General features: G+C 43.6%; 1 protein-coding gene across 2 annotated transcripts; it reads left to right on the forward strand.

The window, feature by feature from the left end:
• The first annotated feature begins 311 nt into the window (after positions 1-311).
• DUSP19 (dual specificity phosphatase 19) lies at positions 312-14,164 on the forward strand. 2 transcript variants are annotated; one of them, XM_084799885.1, is made up of 4 exons: positions 312-690; positions 4,424-4,470; positions 8,357-8,509; positions 13,761-14,164. In XM_084799885.1, exons 1-4 carry the CDS (start codon positions 468-470, stop codon positions 13,998-14,000), a joined length of 663 nt encoding a protein of 220 aa, XP_084656011.1. In that variant the 5' UTR covers positions 312-467; the 3' UTR covers positions 14,001-14,164. The 2 variants fall into 2 exon arrangements, with proteins under 2 accessions (XP_084656011.1, XP_084656012.1); XM_084799886.1 differs by having other exon boundaries at positions 13,717-13,972.
• Positions 14,165-15,381: the final 1,217 nt, after the last annotated feature.

Below are 15,381 nucleotides of genomic sequence, written 5' to 3' on the forward strand. Positions count from 1 at the left end.
GCTCACACCGGGGTAGCAAACTCCGTGGGTCAGCTGCAGTCTTCACCAACATCATTTTAACCAGTCGAACATGTCCAGAAAAACAGTTATCTTCAAAAAGCCACGAGATATCAGTTCTCTCCAAATGAGTCTTAGAAATGACCACCCACCGTCCATAAATAAAAAGGCTGGGATTAAACACAAACAGCAAAGAACTTCCAGAGTAGACAGCGTCTGAACGGATCCGGAAGACGTAGAACTTCCGAAAGCGGCTGAGAAACAGCATCCAATCGGTGCTCGTTTCTTAGCAGCCAATCAGATCCCGCCTTACAACGGTGCTCGGGACAGCAGGGCAGGGCTGCTCTCTCCTCTCTGAGAGGTGCGGTTGTCACCTGCAGGGGCCAGATCCCGTAAGTGTAGCCCAGTGCAGTGCTTTGCTTTTTTTCCTCCCCCTTTTTGCTTGCTGCTTTTCCACCTCCGCTCATGTAATGCACTCCCTGAATCAAGAAATCAAAGCATTCTCCCGGAATAATCTCCGGAAGCAGTGCACCAGGGTGACCACGCTAACTGGGAAGAAAATGATAGAAACCTGGAAAGACGCCACGGTTCATATTGTGGAAGCAGAGCCCAGCGGCGGGGGTGGTTGTGGCTATGTGCAGGACCTTAGCTTGGACCTGCAAGTTGGCGTTGTTAAGCCCTGGTTGCTTCTGGGTGAGTAGATCGACTTGCCACCGCGTTGTGGATCACTTTAACCGGATTCCTTTGGCACCAGCCTTCCCCATGCACACTAATCCCCCATGTACAATACTATGGCCAACCATCACGACGAAGAGTTGAAATGTTTACTGTTTTAGGTTAGGAACAAAATAGGGATGTTGTTTTTTTTTATTATTATTATAAAAAGGCTATATCCTTTACAAATGTAAAAAAAAAAAAAAAAGCAAGTGATTCCTCTGCTGTTGAACCGATGCTGAAAGTGTGCAGCTGCTTCTGGCGGCTGCCTTTTGGGTGTTAAGAACAGAGTCTCTGTTTTATAGCTGCGAGTCTGATGGTGTTATTTCTTGTGATATGGAAATTCTGAAGTTGTATACAAGCGTCACCCACAGATAACAAAAGAAGCGAGCTTGTCAGAGAACTCACTTGTTAGTGTGTGGGTCTGGCAAGGTGTTCTTTAGGAAGCAGCCTATCCCGAAAGTCTGCGTCGCTTCACATTGATGAATGAGAAATTACGACTTGGACAAAGAACCAGGAGTTAGATATACCTACGGCACAGAGCATGTGCAGCATATGATTCCTTTAAAGCTATTCAAGTAGGGCTTAGCTTCCTGTTATAAGTGGGAACTGGAGAGCCGGGTGTGGTGGCGCATGCCTTCCCAGCACTTGGGAAGCAGAGGCAGGCGGATGGATGTGAGTTCGAGGCCAGCATGGTCTACAAAGTAAGTCCAGGACATCCAAGGCTACACGGAGAAACCCTGTGTCAAAAAAAACAAACAAAAAAACCCCCCAAAAAACCAAAAAAACAACGCCCCCCCAAACCCAAAACAACAACAACAAAAATGAGAACTTGAGCCTGGCGTGGTAGCACACCCCTAATCCCAGCAAAGGCAGGTGGATCTCTGTGAATTCCAGGCCTAGTCTACAAAGCGAGTCCAGGACAGCTAGGACTATTACACTGAGAAACCCTGTCTCGAAAAAAATCTGAAAGGTTGGGGACGTGCTTTTCCCAGACACAGCAGAATGTCTAAGGGCATCGAGCCCAAGTCTGACTGGCTCTCGCTCACTGTCATAGTGCTAGGTCGTTTGCAGTTAGAGTTACATTAGGTGGTGCCCTTCATTTATCCAAAAAGCCTTTTATTTTATGTACTTTATTCATTTTATGTGCATGTGCTGCATTCGTAAATGCACGTGCTCCATGTGCATGCACGGCAGTCTCCGAGGTCAGAAGAGGTCATCAGATTCCCTTGAACTGGAGTTAAGAATGGTTGTGAGCCACCATGTGGGTGCTGGGAACTTGCAAGAGCAGCAAGTGCTCTCAACCATCTCTCCATGCCCCAATCCGTCTGCTTTAACTGAAGTGGCATCCTATAAGGTTGTTCTGGCTTTGGGATTTTTTTTTCTCAGCAAAACTCAAGTGGCATTAAGTTATATGATGTATTTTAAGAACCGTCATACATACTTTCCTTAGATTGACTGAACATATAAGCCCAGGTAAACTTTGCAGCTACATACACACCCCATCCATCTTTTCACTAAATGAATAGGAAGCACTTAAGTGAATTATTTGACCAAGCTGGATGGTTCAGATCTTGTTCTCTGTATCTAAGAATAAGAATGTTCTTTTTGTTGTTGTTGTTTTTCAAGACAGGGTTTCTCTGTGTAGCTTTGGCTATCCTGGACTTGCTTTGTAGACCAGGCTGGCCTCGAACTCACAGCGATCCACCACCTGCCCCTGCCTCCCAAGTGCTGAGATTAAAGGTGTGTGCCACCACCGCCTGGCCCGAGTATTTTTAAGTTGTTTGATGTCCTAAAACTTTCTCTGATTTCCACAGTTGCTCACAAACTCTGTCTCTGTCTCTTTTCCTCTCACACACAATGAAGAGGAAAAAAAGTAAACGAACACATAAACAATTAAAAAAAAAAAAAAGAATCTTAATTGGCTACAGTTACAGCTGTTCCTGAAGCTAAGGCGGGCTAATAACTAGTCCTAAGCCTGCCTGGGCTACAGAGTGAGGTCGGTTGAGCAACGCAGACTCAGTGACAGAGCATGTGCCCCAACACCACAGGCACACGGAGGTTTATATCACTAGTGCCTTAATTTGGAAGTCACTTAGGAAGTACAGCAACTGTCTCTGTAATATAGTTGACCTGACCTGTCTGTTTCAAGTTTGGAAGGAGGGAGGAAGAGAGGGACAAAGAGAGAGAAAGAATATATATATATATATATATATATATATATATATATAAAAACAACCAAAAAAAAAAAAGAATATTATCAAGGCCGTCAATATAGAGTGAAACGGGAAATATTTTCATTTAAGCCATGTGGTAACTATTTTTACTATTTGTAAATATAAACAGAAAAGAGCAATTAAAAGATGATATGTTTACTAAACTATTAAATTAAAATTAATTTATCTGAACCTGTTTCCCCACCTCAGTACCGTTAAGACTTTCTATAGTTGAAAACTGAGAATTGCCTTTTAGTCATGAAGTATTTCAAACAGGTAGAAACTTACAGAACGATGAGAGAACAGACAGTCATATTTACGAAGTGCTCACGTTTTGGAAGTCCAACTTCCAAGTAGAAGGAAGCAGAATGTGTGTTTAGTAGGGAATGCTTGGACGCTCTCTGTCTCCCAGTTACCTGAAATCATGTAGGAAGCTGGCTGGTTCCTCAGATATAGAAGGGCAGGGGTGGGGGTGGGGGCGCGAGGGGAAGCATTGTTTATGGAGATGGAACCACAGAAAAGTAAAGTTTTTGAAATGCTTCATTGTAATGTCCTATTCAGTCATTCGTGAAACGTGCTATACTCTGTCATTCTTGGGTAGGAATTTGCTTATTAGCAAGAGCCAGTCTCCAAATGTTGGAGAGTAGACAGCCATCTTCCATGGAAAGAGACTGTGAAAGTCACAGCGCTAGTGGTGTACAGCGTGTGGGTGGCAGCCAGCGGACTGCACAGCTACAGAGTGTTCTCTCACCAGCTGGCCTGAACTTTCTTTGTGGGTGTCTCGTTCTCTTAATACCCTTTTTAAAAAAATATAAAAGAAAGGGGTGTTTATTATAAATAGTAAAATGTGTATAAGGAAGAAAAAAAAATCACCCCTAACCCTACATTTAATGTTTTGTTCCATGTACCTTCTGTTTTTTATTGTATATTTCACACCATGCCTGGATTTTATGTTTAGTAGGGATCTAAACTCTGGTCTTGTGTTAGCAAGTACTTTTCCTGCTGAGCCGTTTTCTAAGCCCCTGTAGCACGTTTTTATTTCCTAATATATTGAGAACATGGGTCCCATGCCTTAGCTATTTTAATTTTTATTTCTAGTGGTACATATTGCTGTGCTGATTTCACTATATAATTGCACCATCTTTTGTTTATCTCAGCTCCCACACTGGACTTGGAGCTGTTTTTGCTTGCTGGTTGCTACATGTCTCTCTTGCTTTGTATTTGTTGTATGTTGGACATCCTTAGAGGTCGTCACTGCAACATCTATGCTTTTAGTTTAAGTCATTCAAAAATGGGAAAGCCCGTAGATATATAAAAGATAAATGTTTTCATGGTGAATATTACCAAATTTCCCTTCCAAAAAATTGAACTGATGTCCTCCCATGGTGATTCCTCTACCCCCTGTTTTGTTTCTTAGAGGATCATTACACAGAGTTCCTAGCAAAACTCAGGGTGATTGTAAATTATGTCCATGGTAACATGGTTTATTTCCTCAGGGTCACAGGATGCTGCTCATGATCTGGAACTCCTGAGAAAGCACCAGGTGGGTGAAGTAACCGGTTGTTTCAGACCTGGCACCACATACAGGAAGATGTCGGTTCTCCATTACACAGGGAAAAATAGTATTCCCTCATCTTCTACATAATTTGTTTTTAGATGCTATCACTTGCGCCATCGTTTTAGCAGCATTGCCCAGGTAATTGCACCGACCTGAAACGTGCAGATCTGTGATTCACTTCTTTCAGTTTCATGTTCTTCTCAGACCCCTTCACCCAACCTCACGTACTTGACCCTGGAGACACTTATTTCTTGCCTCTGCTTTAAGCAGGTCTGTGTGGGCCAGGCTTTCCCTCATCGCTGCTCGTCACAGATCCACCCCTTCTCAGTTCATAAACCTGTCCCCTGTAACGCCGCTTCTTAGCAACTCTCTTCACACGGCTGATAACAATTTTTGCTTCTTTTCAGTATTTCCTCAATGCAATTTTTAGCTGTTTGCTGTCGTGTCAGACATGCCGCTCCTGTTGTGTGGTTTGCGGAGCACGTGCGGTTCTTGTTCACTTGGAGCTCAGACTCTGAGTGCGCCCGTGGAGAATCCGCCGGTGTGCGATGGTGCCCTGTGTGGTTGAGTCCAGAGTGATGATGCCCTGACACTGTTTTTTTGTTTGTTTGTTTGTTTTTTGTTTTGGGGTCTTTTTTGTTTCTTTTGTTTTGAGGCTTGTGGACCTGGGAAAAGCTTCCTGAGGAAGGTTGATTTTACTCTGAGGGGGTTGGGAAAGCAATAGACCTAAGAGGATTCAAATAGAAGAGATGGTGTGTGTCGATGCCTCAAAGCCAGAGAAAAGAAAGACTGATGCTTTCAGGGACAGAATGGGGTTCAGAAAATAGTGTGAGAACAGAGGGTACCAAGACATGAGCAAGCGCTGTGTGTGGCGGTGCACACTTCTGATCCCGGCACTGGGAGGCAGAGAGAGGCAGGTGGATCTCTGTGAGTTTGAGGCCAGCCTGGTCTACAAAGCGAGTCTGGGACAGCTGGGGCTACAGAGAGGAAAAAAGAAGATACGAACATGAGAGGCGCGCACGAAACAGATCATGGAAGGCCACATAAACCGTTGTAAGCTATTTGGACACGAGCCAAAAAACATAGCAGAAAGCCAATGAGAGGTTTTACCTAGGGAAGCGATGGGATTAAACGTGCATTTTAAGAAGATTTCTCATTAGAAGCAGTGTGGGAAACAGGTTGGGGAGTTACGTGAGCTAGAGATGGGAGGGCAATTATGAAGGCCGCTCAGGACTCTCAGGGAAGGTGATGGGGAGGTAGATTGGAGTGCAGAGGTGTAGAGAGGAGTGGTGGGTTCGAGGTATTGTGAGAGGCCCACATCCTCGCTGCTCAGTAGTTCCTTACTTACAGGGGAAGGCAGTTCTTAGTTGGTGGACTGTTTAGGAAGGATTAGGAGGTGTGACCTTGTTGGAGGAAGTGGCTCCCTTTGAGGTTTCAAAAGCTGGCACTGGCCACAGTCTGTCTGTCTGTCTGTCTGTCTATCTGTCTCCCCCTCTCCCTATCCCTCCTCCCTCCCTCCTCCTCCTTCATCTCTCTCTCTCCATCTCTCTCTCTCCCCCCTTCCTCCCTCCTTCCCTCCCTCCTCCTCCTCCTTCTTCTCTCTCTCTCTTTCTCTTTCTCTTTCTCTCTCTCTGTCCCTCCTCTCTCTCTCTCTCTCCCTCTCTCCCCCCCCACCCCCCCCCATCGCTCTGTGCTGCTTGTGGATCAGATGTGAGCTCTCAGCACTGCTCCAGGGCCATGCCTGGCTGGCTGCTGCCAAACTGCAAGCGAGCCCGCACTGGAATGGATTCTTTTAGGAGTTGCCTTGGCCATGGTGTCTTTTTACAGCAGTAAACCAGCAAGTAAGAGAAATTGGTAAGCCAGACCTCAGAAGACTGAGAAGTCGAGAGGCAACGAGGAAGTGGTGCTGGGAGACAAGGAGGTGGGCGGCACTTAGACAGTGTGGGGCTAATGTCAGAGAAGAGTCGGGAAAGTCACTAGAGGAACGTGTGGAAGCAGCAGTGTGGCTCCAGGTGCACATGCTGGGAAGAGCCCTCTAAAGGATGCAGGGATGTATCATTTATTGAATTAAGGCAGACCGGGTATGGTGGAGCACGCCTGTAGTCTCCCAGCACCCTGGGAGGCAGAGGCAGGCCGATCTATGTGAGTTCGAGGCCAGCCTGGTCTACAAACTGAGTCCAGGACAGTCAGGGCTACACAGAGAAACCCTGTCTTAAAAAAACAAAACAACCAAACAAGAGCAAAAGGAAGGAAGATGGTGGGATCTGATGGGAAGATGTGACGGTTGCCATGGTGACACTCTCAGATGAGATTACCTTCTCTGAAAGAATCAAACAAGGTAGGGTATCCCAACGGACTGGATTTCACTGAGACCCCATGACGGGCAACCATGGCATAGATGAGAAGAGTGTTGAGACTAGGGAACAGCTGTGTATAGCTGCCACCCCCAACACACGCTGGGGTGGCTGAGGCAATGGTACATTGAGTAATCCCCTCCTCCCTTTGGAGTCCACTTCTTTTCTTTTTTCTTTTTTACTAAATATTTTTTATTGTTTACATATACCTTTATATTATTACACATATATACAATAAACTACCTAGAGCAAGAAGAACCATGAAACAATCAGGAATTATGTAAATGTTGCATTCTGATTGTTTTGGCTATTCGTCTTTGGCAGCCTTGAACAAAACATCTTTCCTATCTTGGTATGTCTAAAATTCTGAACGTAAATCAGTATCGATCGTAAGTGTTTTAAGGAGTCTTTATCCTCCGAGCTCTCACTGCTGTCTGCCTTATATTATCACCACCAAGACTTTGAGAGGACAAAGGTCTTACTCATTTAGTTTGTCACCCACAGCTCTGGGGGGGGGGGGACTGAATGGAGGATAAAAGTGTCCCGTGATAAACACTTGCAGTTATTCCCCAAAGGAAAGTAACTAATAATCAATTCATTAGCTACCTTTGCTAATAGATACCTTTGCTTATCAGTTTACTGAGCAGTGTATGACCTAGCTTCTGTTTGGTTTGTTACACTTGTTACCATCTGATAATGAGAAATAACAGCCCCTGGTTGCTTAAACCCAGGAGAATGCCCGGATCTCCTACCAGGACCCTCACACACCTTATTTAACAAAGCTAGAGGGCGCTTCAGTATGATTTCCACTAACAGATTAGTCCTGTTTTCAGGGCGTACATTCAGCTTCTCTGCTGGGATGGGAAACAAGAGCGCCTCTGTCAGACCCTGCTTGCTCTTCCCACAGTTGCTCTCTTGGTTATGCCGAGGAGAAGTGAACCATTCTTAATACCCCTATTATGAAGGGCACCCATCCCAAGGCCAGCACCAAGAAACAGCTCTCTAACCGATTAGTATATGTAGGCTTCATTCGCGGGAGGCGGGGAGCCTTTTAGGCTGGGTCCCTCATCATCTCTACCAAACTAAATCAACAAGCGAAACCCACCCTTTTGACACTGAAGTTTCTGTGTGGATATTCGCTGAGGGTTTTTGTTGCTGTTGTTTTGTTTTTGTTTTTTCCTTCGGTAGATATCTTAAGTACTATCTACTATGGCCATTGTTCACTCAGTGCTAGTAAGTTCAGCCTGGTCTGTATGTTCACTGAGTTTCTAATGCAGGGAGGGAGCGATCTCTAAGGAGTTAAGTGCAACAAAACGGCCAAGCGTATGTTATATAAAGGAGCGTTGTTGTGGAGGGGTGGATGAGGCAGAGGAAAGGGCATAGAGAAGATGTCTCATTCAGTGAGTCGAGTAGCATTTCTGATTATTCTTATCCTGGAAATTAATATTGCAGCCTGTTTCCAGATCATCTAATTCATAGAACTTAAAAATCATCTTTTTCCCCCCCTTTCCTTTAAGGTGACTCATATCCTCAATGTTGCGTATGGCGTTGAAAATGCTTTCCTCAGTGAATTTACATATAAGACCATTTCTATATTGGATGTGCCTGAAACCAATATCCTGTCTTATTTTCCAGAATGTTTTGAGTTCATTGAGCAAGCAAAACTGAAGGTGAGCTTTATTTTGGTACAGTTCTTCAGAAGTAGAAATTCGAAAACATAGGACTACTACCCAGTCTGTGTTCATTTATTTTTATTTTATTTTATTTTATTTTATTATTTTTCTGTGTACATTTTGCAGTGAATTCGTGAAGAACCATTATGAAAATTTCCCTCCAGTAATACTCATTAAATCCTTAAGGTTTTTGGTTTTCTAATTGTTGTTTCTTTTTCTTTTCTTTTCTTTCTTTTTCTTTTTTCTTTTTTTTTTTTTTTTTTGTTGTTGAATTGTTTTTTCTTAATGAGAAGTTTACTTTCCATATTAATTTAGTTTTGTTCTGAGTTTTTATGAAGAAGCACTAGGAGATAAACTCCCTTACTTACTGAATTTTCCTGTGCAAGTATGTAGTTAAATATCCTCCGGGGCTGTATGAGCACCTACGTTCGGAGTGACTTGCCAGAAACCAGATGGACCAAAGGGTACAGTCTGCTCTAGGCTTGTCAGTGTTCACGGTGATGAATATTCATTCGTTTAATGACTAAGGCACAGCGGCTGTGTATCTGTGCATTTAAATGTTTGTTGATGTATTTATTGAGGCGGGGTCTCATGGAGCTTAGGTGAAGCCTCAAACTTGCTGTATAGCCAAGGCTGAGGCAGAACTGTAGCTCCCCCTGCCTCTGCCATCCGCATGTTGGGATTGTGGGTGCGCATCACCTGGCCTGTTTTTCTGTTGTCCCGGGGGTGGAACCCCCTGCCTCTGCCATCCGAAACACTGGGATGACAGGTGCGCATCGCCATGCCGGTTTATATGTTGTCCCAGGAGTGAAACGCAAAGCCTTCATGCCAAGCTAGCGCTCTGCAAACAGAACCTACCTCTGGCCCTGATGCGTTGTGACCCGTGGAGTTTTAAGGCAGAATGCATGCTGCTGTACTGAGACCCTAATCGGGAACTGTCTGCTGTGTTTGTGACTTCAGAAGATCAACACAGAGCATTATTTTCACCTTAATTTTTGATCTATGTAAGCGTTCTGACAGGCAGGGCTCCTAGTATGGCTATTACCCACAGCTGTATCTTGAAATGACCTTTTTTTTTTTTTTTTGGTCAGTAAGTAACTCGTTTTTACATTTTCTTGTTTTTTTGTTTTTGGTTTTTTGAGATAGTTTCCCTGTGTAGCCTTGGCTGTCCTGGACTCACTTTGTAGACCAGGCTGGTCTCAAACTCACAGAGATCCACCTCCCTCTGCCTTCTGAGTGCTGGGATTAAAGGTGTGCGCCACTATGCCTGGCTTTCTTTTTTTTACATTTTCATTGTAATTAAGTTTATAATGATTTTCTAAGTAATTCCTTTAGTTAGTGTATATTTGATAAACTAGCGTCGTGGGATTCACACACCCATAGTCAGGATGGTGGGTGGGGCTTATGGAACAACTTCCTCCTTAGGAGCTAATCGGAAGCCCTGTAGGAACTCTGCCATAGCCTTCCAAGAAAGAGTCTGTGCATGAGCCCCACGAGCTCCTCACTTTGTAACGTGGGCCCAAGCTTGGAAACGTGCACTGCTAGGCGACATGTTCAAACCGTATCCAGCGCCATGTCTGCATAGTCAGGGATGCTGTCAAAGTGACCCGTGCTACCAGAAGCTTGCTGTCAGATAATGAGGTTGTACCTGAGTCTCGCCTCACTGGCTGATACAGTCTGCCTATCCAAGAGAGTTTAATGTTATTTTCAGTATAGTGGTTTAAGTTTATTCTTTGAGAATTTCATACATGTATACAACGTATCTTAATCATATTCTCTCTCTCTCTTTCTCTCTCTCTCTCTCTTTCTCTCTCTCTCTCTCTCTCTCTCTCTCTCTCTCTCTCTCTCTCTCTCTCTCAGATCCTCCCACATCCCACTCTCAAATACATGCCCTCTTGTTTTGTTTTTTTTTTTTAAATCACTCACTGGGTCCAATAGGTGTCACCCATACATGGGCATGAGGCTCTCACTGGGACATGGTGAGCCCACCAGCGTCCACACGCATAAAGGACACTGACCTTCCCTCCCCCTGGACTGTCAGAGGCCTCTCGGTAGGGCTAAGTCTTCGGGAGTCTTCCCCACTCAGAGCTGGAATGCTGACCGGCTTGGTCCCGTGCAGGTATCCTCAGCTGCAGTGGGTGTGTGACGGCAGCAGCCCTGCCACATCCCGAAGACACTGTTGCTCCCCACCCCAGCCTTCTGGCTCTTGCAGTCTTTGTGCCTCTTCTTCCATACTTTCCTTGAGCCTCGCGGGGGTGCGGTTGGGGGAGGAGGGGCACATCACATAGATGTTCTATTTACGGCTGAGCAACTGCACGTAGACTAGTTGTGAGTCTCCATATCACCCAGATGCTTTCCAGATGAGGACTGAAAACTTGACAATAAGTGCCTTTACCTATACTGGGCGGTTCACCTTCCTGTACTTTGAACTTTTAGGAAACAAGATTTCTTCACAGAAAGGCACATTAGCAACTATTTTCAGAATTCCGATTATGTGCTAAGAATTCAGCTTAGTGCTAGAGATAGAAAGATGGGCAAGACAGGCCTCATCTCACCTGGGAAGGGAATCTTCTTAGGACAAAAGCCTGGGTCAGCTGCGTCAAGAGAGGAAAAGATCTGTCAGGTGTAGCACATAGTACGTGCAAAGGAAAACTTTGCTTCATTATTCTTAGCTCCGGGAACAAGAAATGAAATCCAACAATTCTTTTGGAAATAACTTCAAGGACAATATGATCCCTGCAGATTAATTATAAAAAATAGGAAAGAAGCCTGGTGTAGCACACGCCTGTAATCCCAGCACTCAGGGAGGCAGAGGTAGGTGGATCTTTGTGAGGTCAAGGCCAGCGTGGTCTACAAATCGAGTCAAGGATGGTCAAGGCTACATAGAGAAACTCTGTCTGAAAAAACTCAAAAGAAAAAGAGGAGGAGGAGAAGAAGGAAGAGGAAGAAGGTAGTCTTCCTACTTCAAATTAGAAAAAAAAGGTGAAAGCAGTAGTTTAAAAGCTATAGAAAGCTAATTACTGGGGCTGGAGAGTCGGCTTAGCCACGTGTTGCTGCGGAGTGCACAGGTGCGGTGCCCCGCAGCCACGTGGCGACTCACAGGCATCTGCCACTCCAGTTCCAGGGAGTCCAGCACCTTCTAACCTCCAAGGGAACTTCCTACACAAGGTGCATGTGCGTACATGCAGGCAACATACATAAAGTAAATTAAATCTTTGGGGGGGGGGTTGAGACAGGGTTTCTCTGTGTAGCCTTGGCTGTCCTGGACTCCCGTTGTAGACCAGGCCGGCCTCAAACTCACACTGATCCGCCTGCCTCTGCCTCCTGAGTGCTGGGATTAAAGGTGTGCGCCACCACCGCCCGGCTAGTAAATTAAATGTTAAAAAGGAGAGTAGTTATATAACATAGTGAGAGGAAAATACTACCATTTTAAAACAGGTAAAATTGAGATCTGGAGATTTGCTTTGAGCTCAGTAATATACATTAGTAATTATCAAGTTGTTATATAATTTGTAAAGATTTTAAGTCATTAAAAAAAATTAGCTGTTGGTACAGAGTGGAAAAAAACATTGATTGAGGCAGGAGGATTGAGGAGTGCTGGGTGAGTTCAGAACCATCCTGGGCTTAGGGAGATCCTGCCTTAAAATTAAAAGTAAGAAAAAGGACCGAGGATAGATAGAGTGCTCGCCTTGTGTGTGAAGGCGGTGGGTTTAATTCTCAGTACTGTAAAAAACAGAAGGTAAAAAAAAGGGGGGGGCTGGAGAGACAGCCCAGCCATTAAGAGTACTTACTTCTGCAGGGCCACAGTTAATTCTCAGTATCCGGGCAGCTCACAAACACCTGCAACCCAGCTCCAGGCTTCTGGCTTCCATGGGCACTGTAGCCACATGTGCTTAACCTGCTCCCGATATACATATAAATTATATTTAAAAATAAGGATTAAAAACAAATTTTAATCAAAACATAAAAATAATTTTTTAAAAAGTGAGAAAATTTCCTGATGTATAGATGTGCAAAGTGAATATTATTTTTCTTCCTGTGCAGAAGCAAAGCTTAAAAAAATTAATCATAGATATCTATAAGAAAGCAGGTGAAATAGGCTTGTTGATGTAAGAAGTATCAAAATATGCCAGGTGTCGTGGCCCACGCCTTTTATCCCAGCACTCAGGAAGCAGAGGCAGGCGGATCACTGTGAGTTCAAAGCCAGCCTGGTCTACAAAGCATGTCCAGGACAGTCAAGGCTACACAGAGAGACCCTGTTTCCAAAAACAAAAACAAACAAACAAAAATCAAAATATTAGTTCATTTTGTTGCTAATCATTCTTTAAAAGAGATACACTTGCAAATTTGGTATAATGGATCAAGAAAGAAATTTTACGACAGATACACAGATGTGAGGAAGCTGCCTTGCAAACCTAAGATAGTCAAGAGACCCACAGCAACAGTAGTGTAAGGTGTGCTTGGGGGATAGGTTTCCTGTCCCTCGGTGGTGACACGGAACCCCTCCTGCCCACTTCCTGTGTGGTAGCGAATGAAGAGTGGAGAAACAAAGCTGCTGAAAGGTTTGATCCCGCGGTGCGCGCTCCTTTCACTGTGGATCATTAACTTTTTAAAAGGCTGCAGCAGGCCCAGCTGTATCAGTCCTGACCCATCAGATCTACGGCATTCAGTATTAATGCGCTCTTGCCCACCTCGGCATCCATCCTGCGCTGCGTTCACTTCACCTGTAAAGTAATATTTACAAGTCACCCGAGAAGCTTTTCCACTTACTGACCTCACTGCTGGCGTCTGATTACCTTTTCCGCTTCGTGTTGGAATAAGCTGTCCATGCCATCGTTTTACTAACTGATTACATTTTAAATTTACGTCCTTGCGGAATCAGAATTACTCCTTACAGAATAATATTTCCAACGGCGTATTTTCTCCTTGCCTTTTGTATGTAGATTTCCAAGCCAGTGACAGCAGTCATTTATGTGCACGGCTGGCTGAGTTTGCAGGCTTTTATGTGTACTTGGCTGGGTCACTTGAGTCTTTGTAAAAGACGCCGTTTCACAGTTCCAGCCACATTACCAGAGCGGTTCATCCAGCTCATTGATTCTCTCTCACTTTTTGTAGTGAAAGTTATTCTGGTAAATAAGTAGACACGATGAGTTATTTGCTTTGTAATGTTGAGTCTACTAATAATGTGTAATTGTCCTGATTAGCGTCCTCAGGCCACTAACGTCCATTTTGTTGGGCGGCGTTTCAGGATGGCGTGGTTCTGGTTCACTGTAACGCAGGGGTTTCCAGGGCTGCTGCGGTTGTCATCGGCTTCCTTATGAACTCTGAAGGTCTCGCGTTCAGCAGTGCTTTGTCGTTGGTGAAAGATGCAAGACCGTCCGTATGTCCGAATCCTGGCTTCATGGAACAGCTCCGCACCTACCAAGTGGGCAAAGAGAGCAAAGGAGGTGACCAGGTGCCCGCAGTGGCCAGCGGCCAGGGTCCGTGATCGGTCCTCAAACCGAGACAAACAACTTCTACGTCTGCCTCTGTCTTCTTGCCTCTGTTTTAGAGAGAAAATGTGTAAAACTTCCCTTTTTTGTTGTCTTTTGTCACTGGAAACGGAGGTTACTTTTATCTCCCTGAATTAATACATTTTTAAGTTTTACCTTTTCTTCGTTGTTGCAATATCTGGTTAAGTGTTTCTTTGAATTATAAGAGAAAATAGTGTATTATCAAATCAGTAAATTACTGATATGTGTAGGAGAAAGTTTAAACCTAAAAACCTTAGATGTGTAGGAAAACGTTTAAACCTTAGAGTTAGAAAAACAACCAATGAAGTCTTTTAGTTGGTTCTTTCTCAAACACACATTTCTGAACAAAAACCTTTGAAGTGATGGGCTTTCTAAGTCAACACTTACTATTTCAAAGGGAAGTAAAATTTTTGTAAGGAATATTTTTAAGGTTAAAAATAATACCTTCAGCCTCCCCAAAAAGTACAAGAATCAAAAAGCTTATATAAACATTTATGTAATGGTTATAAATCCATGTGATCTTTACATCTTCTTATGAAAACCAAATTTCTATTTTGACTTTTAAATTTGGTCCTATTACAAGCATTTCTCCGTTATTCTTTAAGTGATTATGTAGATGCTGTTATGATTTTTATTTATTTATTATTTTTGAAACAGGGTTTATCTGTTTAGCCTTGGCTGTCCTGGAACTCACTCTGTAGTTGAGGCTGGCCTTGAACTCAGAGATCCACCTGCTTCTACCTCCTGAGTGCTGGGATTAAAGGCATGCCACCACACCCAGCCCAGGTCTTTTTTTTTTTAATTTTATTTATTTATTTTTTATTCATGTATTATCACTTATACTATGCTCATTTTAACTTGGGTGCTAGATAGTCTATTTATGGGTCACCTGTTGTACTTTTGGTCTCCTGGGATCCCTAAAAACTGCCTTATAGTGAGAGACAATTTTTAAAGATGTAATCTTAAGATTGATCTATTTTATATTTCATTTTTCTGCTGGAAAACATATTTTTTAGGAAAAAAGTTAGGAATCTATAAACATTTTTAAACATTGTTAGGATGCTTAGCATTATGTACATTTTTCCCTGGAAGAACACTTTGAAGAGTTTATTATTATTTATTGCTTCCATGTTAACTGAATTATGTACATTATAAATTTGCTTTAAGGCTTTGAATCTGGGGTAAGGGGTTACAGATCAAGTCCATGCTTTGTGTGCAAAAGGCCTTGGCGTTCTTCATCAGCAACACACACAAACACACATACACACACACACACACACACACACACACATAAACACACATACACACATACATACACACACACATACATACACACATACATACATACACATACAC

The sequence above is a fragment of the Acomys minous genome (genome assembly GCF_964271855.1).
Source record: "Acomys minous genome assembly, chromosome: 10".
Taxonomy (NCBI): domain Eukaryota; kingdom Metazoa; phylum Chordata; class Mammalia; order Rodentia; family Muridae; genus Acomys; species Acomys minous.

Excerpts from the sequence above, each read along its gene's own strand:
- DUSP19 (XM_084799885.1), top strand. The coding sequence starts at position 468 with ATGCACTCCCTGAATCAAGAAATCAAAGCATTCTCCCGGAATAATCTC. Across the intron at positions 4,471-8,356 it reads AACTCCTGAGAAAGCACCAG|GTGACTCATATCCTCAATGT; the intron begins GTGGGTGAAGTA and ends CTTTCCTTTAAG. Across the intron at positions 8,510-13,760 it reads TTGAGCAAGCAAAACTGAAG|GATGGCGTGGTTCTGGTTCA; the intron begins GTGAGCTTTATT and ends GCGGCGTTTCAG.